This window comes from Heteronotia binoei, chromosome 11 (genome assembly GCF_032191835.1).
Source record: "Heteronotia binoei isolate CCM8104 ecotype False Entrance Well chromosome 11, APGP_CSIRO_Hbin_v1, whole genome shotgun sequence".
NCBI lineage: Eukaryota > Metazoa > Chordata > Lepidosauria > Squamata > Gekkonidae > Heteronotia > Heteronotia binoei.
In genome coordinates, this window is record NC_083233.1 from 17,219,379 (window position 1) to 17,237,551 (window position 18,173).

The 18,173-nt window shown below is 45.1% G+C and overlaps 1 protein-coding gene across 1 annotated transcript in view; it reads left to right on the top strand.

Annotated features, from left to right (window-relative positions):
• Positions 1 to 18,173, top strand: part of TENM1 (teneurin transmembrane protein 1) — a 713,021-nt gene that overhangs the window by 626,971 nt on the left and 67,877 nt on the right. The window contains 1 exon segment of the mRNA XM_060250020.1: positions 12,727 to 13,093. Within this exon segment, the coding sequence (XP_060106003.1) occupies positions 12,727 to 13,093 (367 nt within the window).

Consider the following 18,173-nt stretch of genomic DNA (forward strand, 5'->3'; position numbering starts at 1 on the left):
CGGGAGGTTTCTTGCTGAGCCCATGAACTGGGGCCCTGGATTCCTGCCCTTAAAGCCTGGCCCGTACGATGCCACTGTGCAGCAGGATTCTCATCCTACACAGGCTGTGTGTCTCTACAGGTAGCTAAGAATTTAAGGACGTTTGTCATTTACTGTGCACTCCGGTGCAGAGTTATACCTTTTATGTCAGCAGACTTAAAAGAGTGTAACTCTGCTTAGGATTGCAGTGAAAGCTTTGCATTGTATTTTTCCTAGGAAGAAATGTCAGTTAGCATCTGTTACTTGACCAGTTGAGGATCTGACACAGATAAACTGTTTCACTGTGATCGAGCAAACAGATTTGGGTTAGAAGTCACAGGTATGTTTAAAATGTTGGATCAAGATCTAGTAGGCCCCTTTTCAAATCCCCATTCTGCTATGAAGGTTGTTAGGTGGCTTTGGGCCTCTCTCTCTCTCTCTCGCCTACCTTATCTAACAGGGTTGTTTTGAGGATAGAATGGAGGATGGAAGAATAAGAAGAGCTCTGCTGGATCAGGCCAGTGGCCTATCTAGTCCAGCATCCTGTTTCAAACAGTGGCCAACCAGTTCATCCGGAGGGCCAACAACAGAACGTGCTCTTGGAGGGAAGAACAGGATAAAATTGTACTGAAAAGATTGCATGTGCAGTCAGTGTGCAGATGCTGTCTTTCCATACTGTGTTGTTTTCAGCGAGATGCATATTTTGGCACAACTAGTCATGCATAAATACCCGTTTCATAATTAATTTGAGAGTTGGAAAAGAGCATATGTTTTCCTAAACGATCAGTATGTTGCTGCCAAGGTGGGTTTTGTGTGTAAGAAAGTTAGAGGGACGTTGTGGTTGCAGTGGTGGTCTGCTGATGATTGAAACTGGCAGGATAGATTTATATTCATGAATTCCGTATAACTCATTGATAATTTATTTCACCCATTTGTCAATTGTGTAATGATCTTTGGTTGGACAAATAATCATACTGGTTGATTTGTATCCAGCTGAGAGACATTCCAACACGGAATCCTTCTTGGATAAGGAATTTTGTGTGCAAACAGATGCTGTGCAGCTAGTCCCCACCCCCTTGATCTAGATACCAGGATGTTGGCAGAAAGTAAGAGGAAAAGAAGCTCCACACTCCACAGCCTCTGGTTGTGTGCAGAGTGCTTTTTCCTACAGTCTCAAATTGGTTATGTTTTCTTTCCTAGAACCATTAAGCAGCCATGACTTGGCTTATTAAAGGACTCCAAAGACACTTGTTCGGTCCTCTTAAAAAGAGTCAAAGAATGCCCACATTAACTTCGACGCCATGACGCAGGCCACGAGCACAGGTTGATGTTTGCATGGGTATTAATGATTTTTAAAAAGGAATTTACACAGCGTCGTTTTAAAAGTAGAAATTAAAAACATCGTAAAAATGCCAAAGGCGACAAAACTAAAACAATTCGTAAGATTCATCCATTGAACACGGACCAGATATAAATCCAGCCACATGCCAGGTGTGTCTGATTTTTTAGGACTTCGTCGTGAAAATGTTCCAAGATGGCTTCAGACCTTCCAGTCTCCTTTGCACAGTGAAGGCTGAGGGAGGACAGCCATGCTGTTGCATACTCACTGGGGACACATTGGCACTCACACGCACACTTTCTCTCCCTCTTCCCCCTCTAGCTGAGAAGAGAGCCAGAATTTGGGATGTCATTTTGATGTTGGATTAGCCAGTAAGAGAAAGAGGTAAAACACTCAGTTGCAGTGAGTCAGCATGGACAAGTAGCTCTGAACGGAGCACCTCTGAGTGGCTGGGCCATCAGTTTGATGGATACACTTCATGTCTACTGTTAACAAGGAAAACGTACAGGGCTTACCCCTATATGACAAAAGGAGATCTAACTATCAGATCCACCTATAGTTCTCAAAATCCACCTACAGTTTCCTAAAGCAGGCTATTATATCTATAAAGGAAAATCTAACAAGCCCTATACAAATCCATTTAATAAAAATCCCTTCTCTGTGACTATGCTTAAATTCTGACAGCCTTTTCCACTTTGGCAATAACTCTCTCTCTCTATTCCCCCCCCCCTCCTTTCCTCTATTTTATTATGGCATTGAATCAATTCCCTGTAAAAACATCTTAACTTATAGGAAATCATCTCTTCCACCCCTTTATCCTTCTCATCTTTCCTCCAACAGGGCATAAACACACATCCATACATTAATTCTGTAAAAGTCAGGCTGTTTGGCCTGACTCTTTCTCCACGCCAGATCCATTCTCCATACAAGGACCTTGTCAAAGTCCTCTTCCTCAACTTGTTTTTGCCAAATCTTCACTATTATACAACAAGTCACTTCCAGATGTGTTGAGAACAAGTTGTTTTTGCCAACAAGGAATTACTTCCAGATGTGCTTTGCCAATAGGGTCAACCTTCGGTCGAGGCTACCCTCGGTCAAAATATATTCTCAGACCCAGATATATTTTTGCTGGGGAATTCAGGCCCTTCAACACAAACAGTCGTGTGGAAACACCATATATACAAATCCAACACTACCATAGAGAGGAAAATCCTTCCAACAGCATTAACATTTAACTAAGAAGGGCTGCTGTGGGCAGTCGAAAACATAGAAGAATCAACATTTGCATGTCAGTAAGCAGGTTGTTGGACAAAGTGAGTGGGACTGAAAAGTCTGACCCTTAGGGGAAAATGAAGTTGGGTCAGCTTGACCAGCTTGAGATGAAAGCTAACATTCTTTCCACTGCAGGCTCTTCTGGTGAGGAAGCAGTGTGGGTGCTGGATTCAGATTCCTCTACTTCTTACCAAACACCTGGTCCATTTCTATTTTTGTGCTAGACTATGGCTGCAATCCTAAACATACTTGCTAGGGAGTAAGTTCCAGTGAACGGAATAAGATTTAGTTCTGTGTGTACACACTTAGGATGGCACTATATGGGTGCAACAGCACTACCATTTAACCAATTTCTTTTCATAAAGAACTCAGAATGCTGCCATTTGTCACTTGTCTGCCTCATTAATGGGAACTGAACTCAAAAAGGTGCTGGTAATCTACATAAAACAGTTTGCATAATAGTAACTGATAACATCTTCGGCTCCTTCTTCCTTATTTGCTAGGTGGATTTTGATGTTGTTATGAGAACTTTTATTATTCCTCATAAATTTCATTATATTGTTCTTCACGGTTTCTTGTTTGTTTGCTCTTTCCGAAAGCTGTTCCTCAAAATTTGTTGAAATAATATGAAAAGGGAAGTTACATTTCCTCCAAGGAGCAGAGGTTTATTTATTCTCTGACTTCATTTACATCTTGCCTTTCTTCCACCAAAATGGCTTACAATGTTTCTCCTCCCCTCCATTTTATCCTCTCACAACAACCCCGTGAGGTAAGTTGGACTAAGAGGGTGTGACAGGCCCAAGGTCACCCAGTGAGCATCCATGGCAGAGTGGAGGATCAAACTGGGGTTGCAGGCCCATAGCCATGAGGGGCCAGGGGCATAGCCCCCCATCCAACCCCCCTCGAGCCTTTATGGCCCCTCCTTTCCCCGGCCCCCCCACTCTCCACTGCCACTTTTGTCCCCGCAGCTCTGGCGGCCCCGCCCCCTCTGCACGACATCTCCCCCTCCCACCCACCCACTCAAGCACTAACAGGGCAAAAAAGTAAACAGCAGGCTCCTGGGGCTCTTGCAAGGTGACCCCCGCCGATCACGTGATCGCTGGGAAAAGACAGTGGTATCTACACCGGCTTTCCAGTGTGATCAGCAAGTTCGGCATTGGCTGCCCCAGCACTTAACTTGCTGATTGCGCCGTAAAGCCAGCATAGACACCACTGGCTTCTGCGCGGCTTTTCCCAGCGATCACATGATTGGCAGGGGGGCATGCCTTGCATGAGCCCCAGGAGCCCGCTCTTTACTTTTTTGCCCCGTTTGTGCGTGAGTGGGTGGGTGGGTGAGTGAGTGGGAGGGGGAGGTGCCACGTGGAAGGGGCAGGCCACCAGAGCTGCAGGGGGAAGTGGCTGCAGAGAGAGTAGGAACTGCCAGAGGGGTGGCCCTCCATCCAAATTTTTTTCCGTGGGCCCCCCTAGCTGGAATTTTCTGGCTACAGGCCTGGTTCCCAGTTCAACACTTCAACCTCTACACCACACTGGCTCCATGCCAGGGATTGTATTTGAATCCTTCTTTGTGCTCTCTGCCACTGAGCCACAATAGCCTTTCCCCTAATTTGGGTTATCCCAACTGTTATTCCATAACAACCCTTTGAGATAGGCTAGGCTGAGGCAGTGTCACTGGCCCATGATAACCTGTTGAGCTTCATGGCAACTGGCAATTTGAACCCAACTCTTCTCAGCCTAAATACAGCCTCCACACCATAGTGGCTCATTCAGGCAGCCAGAGCTTATTTTGTCTTGGAAACCGAAACGAGCGCACTTAAAAACCAGAATCTGCTTCCATCTGGTCCACCCCATCTTTCTTCATTTCGTGATATGACAATGACTTGCCCCTGTGGTGAATCCCATCACATTCATCTTAATGCTAGGTAGCGATGTTGTCTAGAAAATGGACTGAGTGAAAAAAAAGGGCAGGTGACCACTTAATGAATACTCATAATTTTGCCGTGCACCCAATTTAACCAAACCGGTTGAAAAATAATAGCCGTATTAGCCTCACTTAAAGACATCATTATCTGAAGGATCGGCTGGCTTCTCAGACAGAGGCTAGGCAGGAAGCAGCCGAACTGGAGAGGCCAAACAGACCTGGCTTTCGGCCAACCAGGCACTCAGTTTAGAGTTGCCAGTTTCTGAGATGTGGGTTGGTGCAGGTTATGTCAGCCTCTGCAGTCTCCGCTTTCTCAGGATGGGAAAAAAATTGCTGGGTACAGAAGCCCAGCAATCAAAACATTACCAGAGGTTAAAACTTCTTTCAGAATATCCTGTGTTATGTGCTTCTTCTCCTAAGGCTGGAAAAAAAAAATCACACTGAGAAGAGACTCCCTGGTCGTTTTCACACTCACCTTAATCAGCATTGACGACCCTCTTCACCGTGCAGGATCTGCGCGGATTTCGCACTAATTGCCGCGGAGCACCCGGAAGAGCCGGAAAGTCCCGGCGCTTTTGCGGCACAAACTGAAACCGCCAAAAAGCAGTTTCCGTTTGCGCCGCAAAAGCGCCGGGACTTTCCGGCTCTTCCGGGTGCTCCGTGGCAATTAGTGCGAAATCCGTGCAGATCCTGCGCGGTGAAGAGGGTCGTCGATGCTGATTAAGGTGAGTGCGAAAATGCCCCCTGTGAAATAAAATTAAGCAAAATGCATAAGAGAATGTAAGGCGTCGTGCCATGTCTCCCTTCTCCAAGAGGGAATTTTCCTCAACTTTTTAGGCAAAATTATGTAATTTAAATGAGGGCTGCTCAGCTGCTTCAATCTGAGGGAGCAGGTTCCTTCTCAAGCCCAAAAGCAGGGCTTCTGAGAAACACCAGAGTCCCCTCGAAAGAACCCTCCCTCTGAAATCTCCAATGTGGAAATTGTTAATAAGCTTCTCTCAGAGGTGAACATGGAGATTATGAAGAAAATAATGAAGTCTTGTGCTCAAGTGATAGAATTGCACTCCATGTCTATCTCTCAAGCAATGTTCCCTCTAAGCTCTGTGGCAAACACCATCCCAGCCCTACATGCATTCTTAAAACACACAACATATATAGTGTTCTCAGTAGTCCATCTGGATCCTTTTAAAAAACAGGGTTCCCATTTGTGTGGAAAGAGTCATACATCTATACCTGAATATTCACATAAACAGGAGCCCCGCGGCGCAGAGTTGTAAAGCTGCAGTACTGCAGCCCTAAGCTCTGCTCACAACCTGAGTTTGATCCTGGCGGAAGCTGGGTTCAAGTAGCCAACTCAAGGTTGACTCAGCCTTCCATCCTTCCGAGGTCGGTAAAATGAGTACCCAACTTGCTGGGGGGGAGTGAAGATGACTGGGGAAGGCAATGGCAAACCACCCCGTAAAAAGTCTGCCGTGAAAATGTTGTAAAAGCACCCCAGAATTGGAAACGACTGGTGCTTGCACAGGGGACTACCTTTACCTTGAAACAGCCCTGTGACGCAGAGTGGTAAAGCTGCAGTACTGTATTCCTAAGCTCTGCTCACAACCTGAGTTCGATCTTGGCAAAAGCTGGGTTCAGGTAGCCGGCTTCAGGTCGACTCAGCTTTCCATCCTTCCGAGGTCTGTAAAATGAGTACCCAGCTTGCTGGGGGGGAAGTGTAGATGACTGGGGAAGACAATGGCAAACCACCCTGTAAAACGTCTGTCGTGAAGACATTGTGAAAGCAACGTCACCCCAGAGTCAGAAACGACTGGTGCTTGTAAAGGGGACTACCTTTACCTTGAAACAGCCCTGTGACACAGAGTGGTAAAGCTGCAGTACTGCAGTCCTAAGCTCTGCTCACAACCTAAGTTCGATCCCGGCAGAAGCTGAATTCAGGTAGCCGGCTCCAGATTCACTCAGCCTTCCATCCTTTACCGAGGTCGGTAAAATGAGTACCCAGCTTGCTGGGGGGAAAGCATAGATGTCTGGGGAAGGCAATGGCAAACCACCCCATAAAAAGTCTGCCGTGAAAATGTTGTGAAAGCAGCATCACCCCAGAGTTGGAAATGACTGGTGCTTGCACAGGGGACTACCTTTACCTTTTTATTCACATAAACACTATAATGCATTCTGATGAGCGTGCATAGCTCAGGGTCAGAATTTGAGGGAAATGCTGTATCAAGCTGCTTCTCTGAACATCCCCCATGCCCCAGTAGGAGTTGCCAGAAGTTACCATGACTTCCAGGCAATATTCCTTCTAAGCTGCAAAGTCTCGTGAGCAAAGATTCTACGTTGTGAGCTGCTGGCATTAACGTTGTGAGCTACTGCATAAATTATTGTGCTCTGGCGTCATCCTACCTGAGCTAAGACAAAAATGTGTGAGCTGTAGACTAAAAATCTGTGAGCTAGCTCACGCTAACACAGCTTAGAGGGAACACTGTTCTCAAGTAAATATGGGGACCTGATTTGCCAGTCTGTTTTACTAGTCTTGTAAATTTGTGTTTTTAACTGTAGGAATGTTTTCTTTTTGTGTGTGTCTGTTGTAGTATTTCTTTGTACATACTGGCCATGGGTTGTTAATCTGAAATCTAAATCTGAATCTGAATTCCTTCTATTCCCCACACCAGACCCAACTCTGGATGTCTCCACACAGAGACAATTGCCACAATCTACTAGTTCCCATCTTTCATTTCTCTAAAAAGTTTCTAGCACTTTTTGTTGCACAGTTGAGAGAAGAAAATGTGCAGCTTGTGTGTTTATAACTCCACAAAGAAAAAGGCTAGAAACTTTTTTAAAATGATCATCTGGGGCCGGTTAAGGGGGAGAAAGACAGGGGCAAATACCCCTGACTCAATCCAGCATATATTGCTTGATTGTTCTTTATACCATAACCTCCGTAAAGATTTATTTGGCAAGCTTTCTTTTTCTCCAGATTTGTCTATTCTGCCACCCTGTTATTATTTATTGAGTGATACTGAGGGGGTGGTTAGTGAGGCTGTGGCAAAATTTCTGGCTGACATCCTTAAATTTAATTCTGACCATGTTTGAATGCATCTGTAAGCTCGGTTTTATCTTGATTTTATCTCCAATGTTTAAATTTTTATATTCTGTGTATTTTTATCTGAATCTATTATGCCATTAAAGGTTTGGTATGGACAGGGGGAGTGCCGTTCTCCTACCCATTCCAGTTGCAAGGAGGAAAAGAGTACCTATAAATCTGGGGAAGCCTGAAGGCCCAATTGAATGTCTGTTTCAAAATCTTCATGTCGTCATTCACCGAACACAAGCCCTTTGTAAAGTGTAAATTGGCCTTTAATTGTGATAAACTTGGGGAGGGGGAAGGGGGGATGCCCCTGGAGACGAAAACAAAAGTTGTTTCTGTGCCACTGTCCTATAAATAACAAGGGTCAGTTCTCTGATGGTGTTCCCCAAACAAGCTTTTTCCATTCACCCTCCTCACAGGATACTTCGCTTCCCAGACCATTAAAAAACCCCAAGCCAGCTGCTTAAGTAGCTTCTAGTGGTTTAGAGATTCAGCTGTGATCTGCTTCAAAGATTGCCTCTGCTACAAATTCATGTCCATCCCACCAGCCCCAGGTGTGCAGGATGGGAAGGGTTTCATTCAGCACCTATAATATATACTCATGGTCCTCCTCGTTGTTGTGGCAAATCCAATTCCCCTTAGGTAAAGGCTCCAAAAGCGCCAGTCTTCTCCTTTACGTGCCTGTTGACTTCAGGAATCACGTTTCACAGAGATGCTTTATCACAGAGCCATTCTGCAATATTAATCAATTGACGTCAAGCTAAGACATCTTACAATTTTCCAAAGGCACAATGAGGAGGACCATGAGTATATATTATAGGTTCTGAATGAAAGCTGCTATAAGAAATTTCCCTGTAACAGTATTTGGAACGTTTTTGAAAGTTTTGAAAGAATTGGACAGAAATTTGTGTTGTGGAATCCACCCCCTTTAGAAGTTTTTGTACTGTACGTTAGGTATCTTTGAAAAAACAAGAGACTTTTGAAATGTTAGTCTGTGGCAGCAGAAAAGAGCAAGAGTCCGGTAGCAAAGACTAGCAAAAATTTGTGGCGGGGGAGAAGCATTTGTGAGTCACTGCTGAAGCAGTGAGTAGTGACTCACAAAAGCTCATCGTCTGCCACCATTTTTGTTAGTCTATGCGGTGCTATGGGTCTCTTGCTCTTTTCGACATCCCATTAAGCCTCTGTTAAATGGGTAGGACATTTTTTCCACAGGCTGTTGGCAACCCCAGCCTAACTGTAGATAGTTATTGGTACTAAAATTGCTGCAGGTTGCATAGGACATTTATCTGCATTTTCCTGAGGTGGTGACAGATTTCACAGTTACCTTCTTCCCTCTTGAGTTCTATATATTTATTTAATTCAGTAATACTCCGTCTTTCTCTCCAGCGGGGACCTAAAATGCTTACATAATTTTCTTTTCCTTCATGTTATCTTCACAACAGGCCTGTGAGGTAAATTAGATGGAGCAGGAGTGACTGCCTCAAGATCACCCAGTGTGTTCCGTAATCATGTGGTATGAGGGATGAATGACAATCCTTCATGCTGTACCACTTGGGACTTTAGTTAGGGGATGCAACTGTCCTTCAACGGTGGTGGATTGTCAAGTCCTCTAAAATCTGTAGCAAAAGCTGCACAACAAAAAAGCAACCTCAGATGCCAGGGTCAATGGCCAGTTTTAGTCATAGCCATTTCGGACCATCATACTTGTAAAAGGGAAAAATTTGCAGATGTCAGTTAAAGCTATCTATAATTATGGGAAGACTTTTATTGTATTGCAGCTGGTGAACGTTTCAACTAGCCCAGCACAGAAATGTTTAGAATACTTAGAGAGGACTAGAGATAGGAAATGGCCAGAAATTTTGAACTATTTTAAAGGAAGAGACATTTTTGGAGAAATTATAAATTATGCAGTATTTACATTTCTTATCAAACCTAAACTTATTTTACCATTGAACAGCTTAAAATGCATAATTTATAACTTAGCATATTCAGTTGTACTGTTTTGACGTATTTATGGAATTTAGACATATAAATGTGTTTTCTACATACAAAATTGCAAATATGCCCAATACTTCCAAAAACAAGAGCTTAGCAGATATATCTTAATTTTTGTAACCTGAGAGGTGTGGGGGGGGGGGGGGGAGCTTGAATATAGAAAATAAAGTGTATTGTTCACACAGAAGCAGGATCATAAAGTCTACATCTCTTTTGGATATTGATTTATATTGAGTTGCAACACTGAAACTATTGAACTATTCAGTAGTCTGTAATCATTATTCACATTATAGCATATTAATTGTGGACAAAATTAATCACATTTGAACAATATCTGCTTGGAAATATGTCGATTATTTCTTCGAGAAATTACATTGTTTAGTTCTTGCATTCAAAATTCATTCTGCATGTTTTAACACTGTCTTAAAAGGTATTTCGCTCATCCCAAAACAGAAAATATTTCATGTGAGTTGGGGGTATTTCCAGAGGTCCCCAACATTTCTATTTTAAAACTGGATTTTTGTCATAAAAATAAGGAGCTTTTGTTGTTGTTTTCAGAAATTTCCTGCTTTTACTGGGTATTATATTGAGGGAGGACAGAATGGGGTTCAGTGATTCTTGGTGCATTTAGTTTTTTTAGAATATTTGCATGCTGCCTTTTCCAGCAGCCATGGTAGTTCATAGCAGTTAACAAAAAAAAAGGGGTTAGTCTAACGAACATGAAGTAAAGATGTGGGTCCATATTTTTTTGTTACGTTTTCTGGTTTGGGGAACTGAGTGCACAAAGGTTGCCGGGTGTCCACCTTTGACCCAGACAGTCCAGTACTTTCTCTGACGTTCGGCGGAGGAGAGCTGAAAAAATACCCAAGATTTAAATGTCAGTTTTTTTGTGAACAGTCAGTAGAAATACTAGACAGTCCAGATCAACTGGCCATCTTAACAAAACACAGACAGCACAAAGCACACTATTTGGGCATGGAGGAGGCCGCGCTTGGAGAGGGGTTGCTCCTCCCAGTGCAAACAGAGTGCTTCTTGCTGTTTGCACTTTGGTGAGGTGGTGCCAAGCCCAAGCGTGAAACAGTATCTGGCAACCCCATGTGTTACAGTAGGCCAGCAGGGTTTTCCTGGGCCTGGTGAGTAACTCAGTTGCAGCAAGGGGTTATGGTGATATTTATAAACCTGCCCAGGGCTGCTACCGGTCACTGCTTAGAGCGGCAGTGGGGGTAAATTAAAAATTAAAATAATACAACCTGGAAGTGATGAATAGCTCTAGGAATTGCAAGAAACCTTTCTGGTTTTACCTCTGTGGTTGTAGCAGAGTGGTAAAGCTGCAGTACTGCAGTCGGAGCCCTCTGCTCCCGACCTGAGTTCAATTCCAGCGGAAGCTGGTTCAAGTAGCCGGCTCAAGGTTGACTCAGCCTTCCATACTTCTGAGGTCGGTATAGGCTTGCCAATCCCCAGGTCCCAGAGGGGGTTCTTCCGCTTTCCCAGGCTCCTTCCCGCCCCCAGTCAGCTGGCCGACGGGGGGAAGCCCCACACCCAAAGCCACCATGTGACTTTCCCCCTCTGGAGGCTCCAGTATCCGATTGGAAAGGCTTCCTCTTGAGATGGGGTGTCTGTGTTACTTGGAAGAAGTTGGCTGCAACTCATGAGTAGAGAGGCCAATCCCTCACTTCAGAGTCACCAGAAACCAGGGGGGCGGGGAGAACGTCTGCTGAGCATTTCATTATTCCTTATGTGGAGATCGATTCTCATAGGGGATAATGGGGAATTGATCTGGAGGTTTCAGGGGCTCTGGGGGAGCTGTTTTTTGAGGTAGAGGCACCAAATTTTCAGTATAGTATCTAGTGCTTCTCCCCAAAGTACCTACCAAGTTCCAAAACAATTGGACCAGGGGGTCCAATTCTATGAGCCCTAAAAGAAGGTGCCCCTATCCTTCATTATTTCCTATGGAAGGAAGACATTTAAAAAGGTGTGCTGTCCCTTTAAATGTGATGGCCAGAACTCCCTTGGAGTTCAATTATGCTTATCACACCCTTGTTCCTGGCTCCACCCCCAAAGTCTCCTGGCTCCACCCTCAAAGTCCCCAGATATTTCTTGAATTGGACTTGGCAACCCTAGGTCAGTAAAATGAGTGCCCAGCTTGCTGGGGGGAAAGTGCAATGACTGGGGAAGGCAATGGCAAACCTCCCCATAAATGTTGTGAAAGCAGTGTCACCCCAGAGCCGAAAACGACTGGTGCTTGCACAGGGAACCTTTCCTTTCCTGTAGCCAAAACTAATTTCATTATAGTTAAGATACTGCCTCCACACCATACCACCAAGCCAGTTGCCAGGCTCAGCCTGACAACCGTAAACCTGCCCAGAAGAATGTTTTCCTGAGGCATGTATAAAATGAAGCCTAAATAATTCCTGGATAAGGGTTAATATTTACCTCAGCTGTGTGTGTTTTTTCTGAAATTTTTCTGAGGTATTTTTCTAAAATGTTGTTCTTGTTCACTCATAGAAAGCAAGCCGCCTCATCCCTGTCAGTTTACCTCAGTTATCAATCAGTCCAGGCTGGGTTTATACTCAAGCCCATAATATTTCCTCTTGAACTATTTTGTATTTTAATTTCCCACTAGGAGCCCTGATGGAGTGGTGTAGGTGGGGAAGTGTATTCGACAGAGGGGGAAAGCCTGTAAAGTAGTGCCTAGACCTCAGGAAATCTGTCACAGAATGTCTGACATCTCTTCCAGTAGTAGACATTTGCACATCCATCGTGTTTAGGGTTACAATATTTAAAAGCAAAGAAGAGGTCATATTTCCCAACTGACTACTTCAAACAACTGATCACAAGGACAGATCTAATTTTAAATATCCCTGCTATTTAAGTTGAATCTTCCCTCCACTGTAGGGTGGGCTCAGCCTCCCAACGCCAAGAGAGGGCATTTTCATAAGTTTTTTTTAAAGAGCTCAAAACAGGATGGACACCGAAAAGAGAGGACATGTCCTCTGAAAAGAGGACATCTGGCAACCCTAATAGTGTTACCTCTACTCACAGGTAGTAGCAAGAATTGGGGTAATTGTGTTCCTTGAGATTGTTCTTTTCTCTTTGCAGGTCCGTTTAGAGTGGCCAACAGACCTTGCTGTCAACCCAGTGGACAATTCGTTATATGTTCTGGACAATAACATCGTACTTCAGATTTCTCAAAACAGGCGCGTGCGAATTATTGCAGGCCGCCCTATTCACTGCCAGGTGCCCGGCATAGACCACGTCTTGGTCAGCAAGGTGGCAATTCACTCTACCCTTGAATCTGCTAGAGCCATCAGCGTCTCTCACAGCGGAGTTCTGTACATTGCCGAGACTGACGAAAGGAAGATCAACCGTATACAGCAGGTCACGACCAATGGTGAAATCTCTATCATTGCCGGAGCCCCGACGGATTGCGATTGTAAAATTGACCCCAATTGTGACTGTTTCTCAGGTACTTATTTCTTTCTACTGTATTGTGCGCTGGAGATGCTTTTTTGTTTCCAGTCTGATCCCTCTGAGACAGGGATGACTTCAGAAAAAGAATAGTTTTGGTGAATAAAAGGACAGTAAATCCATTCTATAGAACCCAATTACAATACACCTGGAAGCTGGCAGAGCAAAGCAGGAAATATTTTGATATCTCTTGCTGCAAATTAGAACCTTTTCTGCTCTGGAGGTTTATAAGGAGGGGGTGAAGGTTATGACTCTTCCTGATTGTTTGTTTCAGGCATCCGGTATAGTACCTTTGTACGTGGAACTTTAAGTTAGCTATCTCCATTAATAGCTGTCAATAGTCTTGTCCCCTGTGAATCTGTCTAATCCTTTTAAAGTCATTTTAAGCAACTTTTTCTATGCGTGCGTGTCTATCTCTCTCTCTTGTAAGTAGTAGTGAATTCTACAAATTAATTGTATGCTGCATGAAGTGCTAGCTTTTTGTCTATTCTGAATGTACCACAAGTTATTATTATTGGGTTTCTGCTTTAAAAGACTGTCTTGTAAACATTTTAAAAAGAAGGTTTAGACTGCAATCCTTGAACCAATGATTCTTAATGATCAGGAAGCGTAATTGTACTTTATATATGAAGCTAGGAGGGGAGAATAGAAGCAACTGGTTCATTATTGAGGTCTTAGGCCAAATATCAAATCTAGCAGCAAGAGGAAAAAGCAGACTGAGTTGTAAGTGAGAAAAAAGAGAGAGAGAGAGAGAATGCTGTGCAGGAGTGTAAAATTACCTTTTTCAAACATGACAGAGGATCTTGGAAGAGTTTAGCTTCAGATAAGATTTCTGCAAACAGGTTATCCTAGTAACAGAAGTATTTTGAGATTAACAGCATCCGATGTTCAAATGTATTTATTTATTATTTTGACTTTTTATTCCCCCCCCCCTCCCTGCAAGTGGGCTCAGGGTGGGTAACAATACAATCAAACATTAAAAACCAGTCAAAACATTAAAATGATTATACAGTTTAAACTGAGTGTTCTTCAGATAATCTAACTCTTTAGAAATGTGTATATGGGTGGTGGACATGCAACAATGTCGGCCTACAGCGATCATACCTTCTGCATTGGAGGTCTTTGCATACAGTGTGATTCATTACTGCGAAAATTAAGGGTAAAGACTGTTCATTCAGAGCCTGCATTTGCTCTACTTACACTTAATCCAGAATAGGGATGCCAGAGCCCCCCATTCTGGAGGGGTTCACCAAGTTTTGGGCAGTCATCTCTGCCCCTCATTTTTTAAAAAAAAGGTAAAGTGCAAACACCAGTCATTTCCGACTCTGGGGTGACATCACATCACAATGTTTTCACGGCAGACTTTTTACGGGGTGGTTTGCCTTTGCCTTCCTGAGTCATCGACACTTTCCCCCCAGCAAACTGAGTACTCATTTTACTGATCTTGGAAGGATGGAAGGCTGAGTCAACCTTGAGCCAGCTACTTGAACCCAGCTTCTGCCGGGATCAAACCCAGGTCGTGAGGAGAGAGTTCAGACTGCAGTACTGCAGCTTTGCCGCTCTGCACCAAACATGACATGCCTACATGACCCAGAAGTGACATAGGCACATTGATGACATTGGGGGTTGACACTCTATGGTGGAAGCTAATCCTAACATAGAGTTTTGCCCAAAAACCAGAGGGTGCCCCCCCCGACATGCCTACATCACGTCTGGGTCAAATAATAATAAGAAGAAGATATTGGATTTATATCCCACCCTCCACTCCGAAGAGTCTCAGAGCGTCTCACAATCTCCTTTAGCTTCCTCCCCCACAACAGACACCATGTGAGGTGGGTGGGGCTGGAGAGGGCTCTCACAGCAGCTGCCCTTTCAAGGACAACCTCTGCCAGAGCTATGGCCGACCCAAGGCCATGCTAGCAGGTGCAAGTGGAGGAGTGGGGAATCAAACCCGGTTCTCCCAGTTAAGAGTCCGCACACTTAACCACTACACCAGACTGGCTCACATTACATTTATTTTCAGCATTTCTTCTTGTTCCTTGTAAGTTCACCCCCCCATCCCCTACCGGCAGATCCAAAGGACCTAGCAACCCTAATTTGAAGCCTGTCTGTACGTTGTTCTGAAGTTATGATCAATGCATGGAAAAGGAGCCCAGGAAGCATGACTCACCTTGTTCAGTTTTACCTGTACTGGCATCTGTACCAGACTCCAGGCTCCACTGATAGAAGATATTGGATTTGATCCGAGGCTTTCATCAGCCTCGTGTCTTCCCTTTCCTCCTTCCAAATGACAAACTTAGGCATTCATTTAATACAAGCTGTTCATCACTGAACAGTGTATGATGTATCTCGGAGCACATAGATGACCTCAGACTTTACATCAGAATAGGGATGATTAAAATCATTAAATGTAGGATGATTAATTATACCAACCATATATGTGTCATTTGCAAAGATCTGCCTGGAGACGAGTGTCGTTGTGGTAATTTAGCGCAACTTTAAAGTTCAGTTTAAAGTTGCATCCTCCCAATAAAATGCTGCATACGATCCTGTGGTGTGTATTCCACCGGTAGAACTGCTGGGGTAGAAACCCAGGGGTGCAGATTATCAGTAGAGGAGGAAGGCCCCCCAAGTAGGGTTGTCAACCTCTAGGTGGGGAATTACGGTTGACCAAATAGCTGTTCGGAAGGTAGACTTTATGGCAGGGCTGGATTAACAATTAGGGGCCCCAGGCCAGCGTCTCCTCCCAGTTTTCCCCCTGCTTGCAGCCCTCCCAGCCTCCACACACAGCCAGCAACTGAGCCACTCTTTGCCCGACTTGCCTGGTGCAGCTGATGCTGGCATCATCACCAAGTTTGCCTCTCTTTGCCTCTCCCCCACAGCTTTGTCAAAGAGGCTTTTGAGAAGGTGCCTGCAGGCTGCAGCAGGGGCCACAGACAGAGGGGCGGCCACTCCAACTCTAAGATAAATTGTGAGGGGGTCCCCAAAATGTTGACTGCCTAGGGGCCTCCACAGGGTTTAATCCAGCCCCGCTTTGTGGTATTATACCCTACTGAGGTCCTTCCACTCCCCAAATCCCGCCTCCCCCATCCTCAAAGATCGAGAGATTTCCCAATCCAGTGTTGGCTGCCTTACCCCCAAGGCAGGCTGTAGCTTAGCTTTGCATTTGAAGTATTTTATTATTTATTCTATTTACTTCATTTATATTCCTCCTTTCTCTCCAATGGTGATCCAAAGCAGCTTATGTCTTTCTTCTCTCCTCCATTCTGTCCTCACAACAACCTTGTGGGATAGGTTAGGCTGAGAATATGTGACTGGCCCAAAGTCACCCCACAAGCTTCCGTGGCAAAGTGGGGATTTGAACCTGAGTTTCCTCGACCCTAGACCAGGGGTGTTCAACTCATTTGTTATGTTCTGACCTAAATGAGAGCAGGCTATGTCAGGCTGGGCCATGTGCGTACCTATTTAAGATTAGGTAGCGGAGATATAAACTTTTTAAAGGACACAGAGGCTGATTACAGACCAGCACTTTGAGTCGACTCAGAGACGCCTCTGAGATCAACCCAAAAGATCCGTGCACACGGCAACATCCACTGGCCGACCCTGTCCCGAACTTACCCCGTCCTCAAAGATGAACCACCCAGCTCAAAAAGGGACTACTGCAAAAGTGGTCCCTTTTCACTGGGGCGGCTTTGAGGCAGCTCCCGGCCGTCTGGAAGGCCGGAGAGCACCGGAGGAGCGCCTGGGGAGCCGCGAGCGGAATGCGTGAGCGTTCCAGATGTTCCCTGCCCGTCCACGGCCCGCCCCTTTCCTCGAGAGCCATCTGGAAGTTCCAGGGTGCTCTGTTTCCAGCCGGCTGTGTTCGAGGTGGCTGCCAGCCGCCCCAAACCGGCTGTCTGGTTTCAGCCCGACAAACATGACTAAAGTTTTTTGTTTTGTTTTGTTTTGTTTAAACTTAAAATAAAACATGCTTAAAACATGAGCACTTGTTCATAAAGGTGCTTTCTTTGTATTTCTCCCATGGGATCCAGGGAACTTGGCAAAGGAAGCTCTGGCTCTTTTCCTTCCTCCCCAGGGGACAAGGAGGCAGAGGAGCCTCAACCAATGGAGAAAACCGAGGCTTTGCTCTGGAGCTCCTGTGCAATTGAGCAAACCTTGTTAAACAAGCTGAGATACAGAAGGAAGCAAGACAGAGAGAGAAGGAAGCAGACAAGAGCCAGTTGCTTGGGGGGCCTCATTCGGCCCCCTGGCTGCATGTTTGACACCCCGCCCTAGATCAGCACTTTAACCACCACATTAGGATGGCTCTCATTATATAGTATGCATTTCTATCTACCGCCCCCCCCCCCCGCAAGGGCCCAGTGGTAGAGCCTCTGCTTGGCATGCAGAAGGTCCTAGGTTCATCTGTTGGCATCTCCGATTAAAAAGACCAGGCAGTAGATGTTGTGAGAGAGCTGAGACCCTGGAGAGTCAAGCAGAGGGGCCACGGTTCAGTGGTAGAGCCTCTGCTTGGCATGCAGAAGGTCCCAGCTTCAGTCCACCTCATCTCCAATTTAAAAGGACCAGGCAGTTGGTGATGTGAAAGTTTGTGTAGTGGTAAAGTGTGTGAACTCTTATCTGGGAGAACCGGGTTTGATTCCCCACTCCTCCACTTGCGGCTGCTGGAATGGCCTTGGATAAGCCATAGCTATCGCAGGAGCAGTCCTTGAAAGGGCAGCTGCTTAAGAGCTCTCTCAGCCCCACCCACCTCACAGGGTGTCTCTTGTGGGGGAGGAAGGTAAAGGAGATTGTGACCACTGAGACTCTGAGATTCAGAGTGTAGAGCGGGATATAAATCCAATATCTTCTTCTTCTGGGACCCTGGAGAGCTGCTGCCAGTCTGAGTAGACAGTACTGCTTTTGAAGGACAAGTGGTCCGATTTGGGATAAGGCAGCTTCATGTGTTCAGCGTTTGAAATTACCCAGCCACACCAGTAAATTCCACTGGCGTTGTATGATTTATCTGCACAGCCTTAAAATGCAAGCAGCTCAATGTAATGAATAGATGTTGACTAAAGACAGAATTGTGTGTTTGCCTG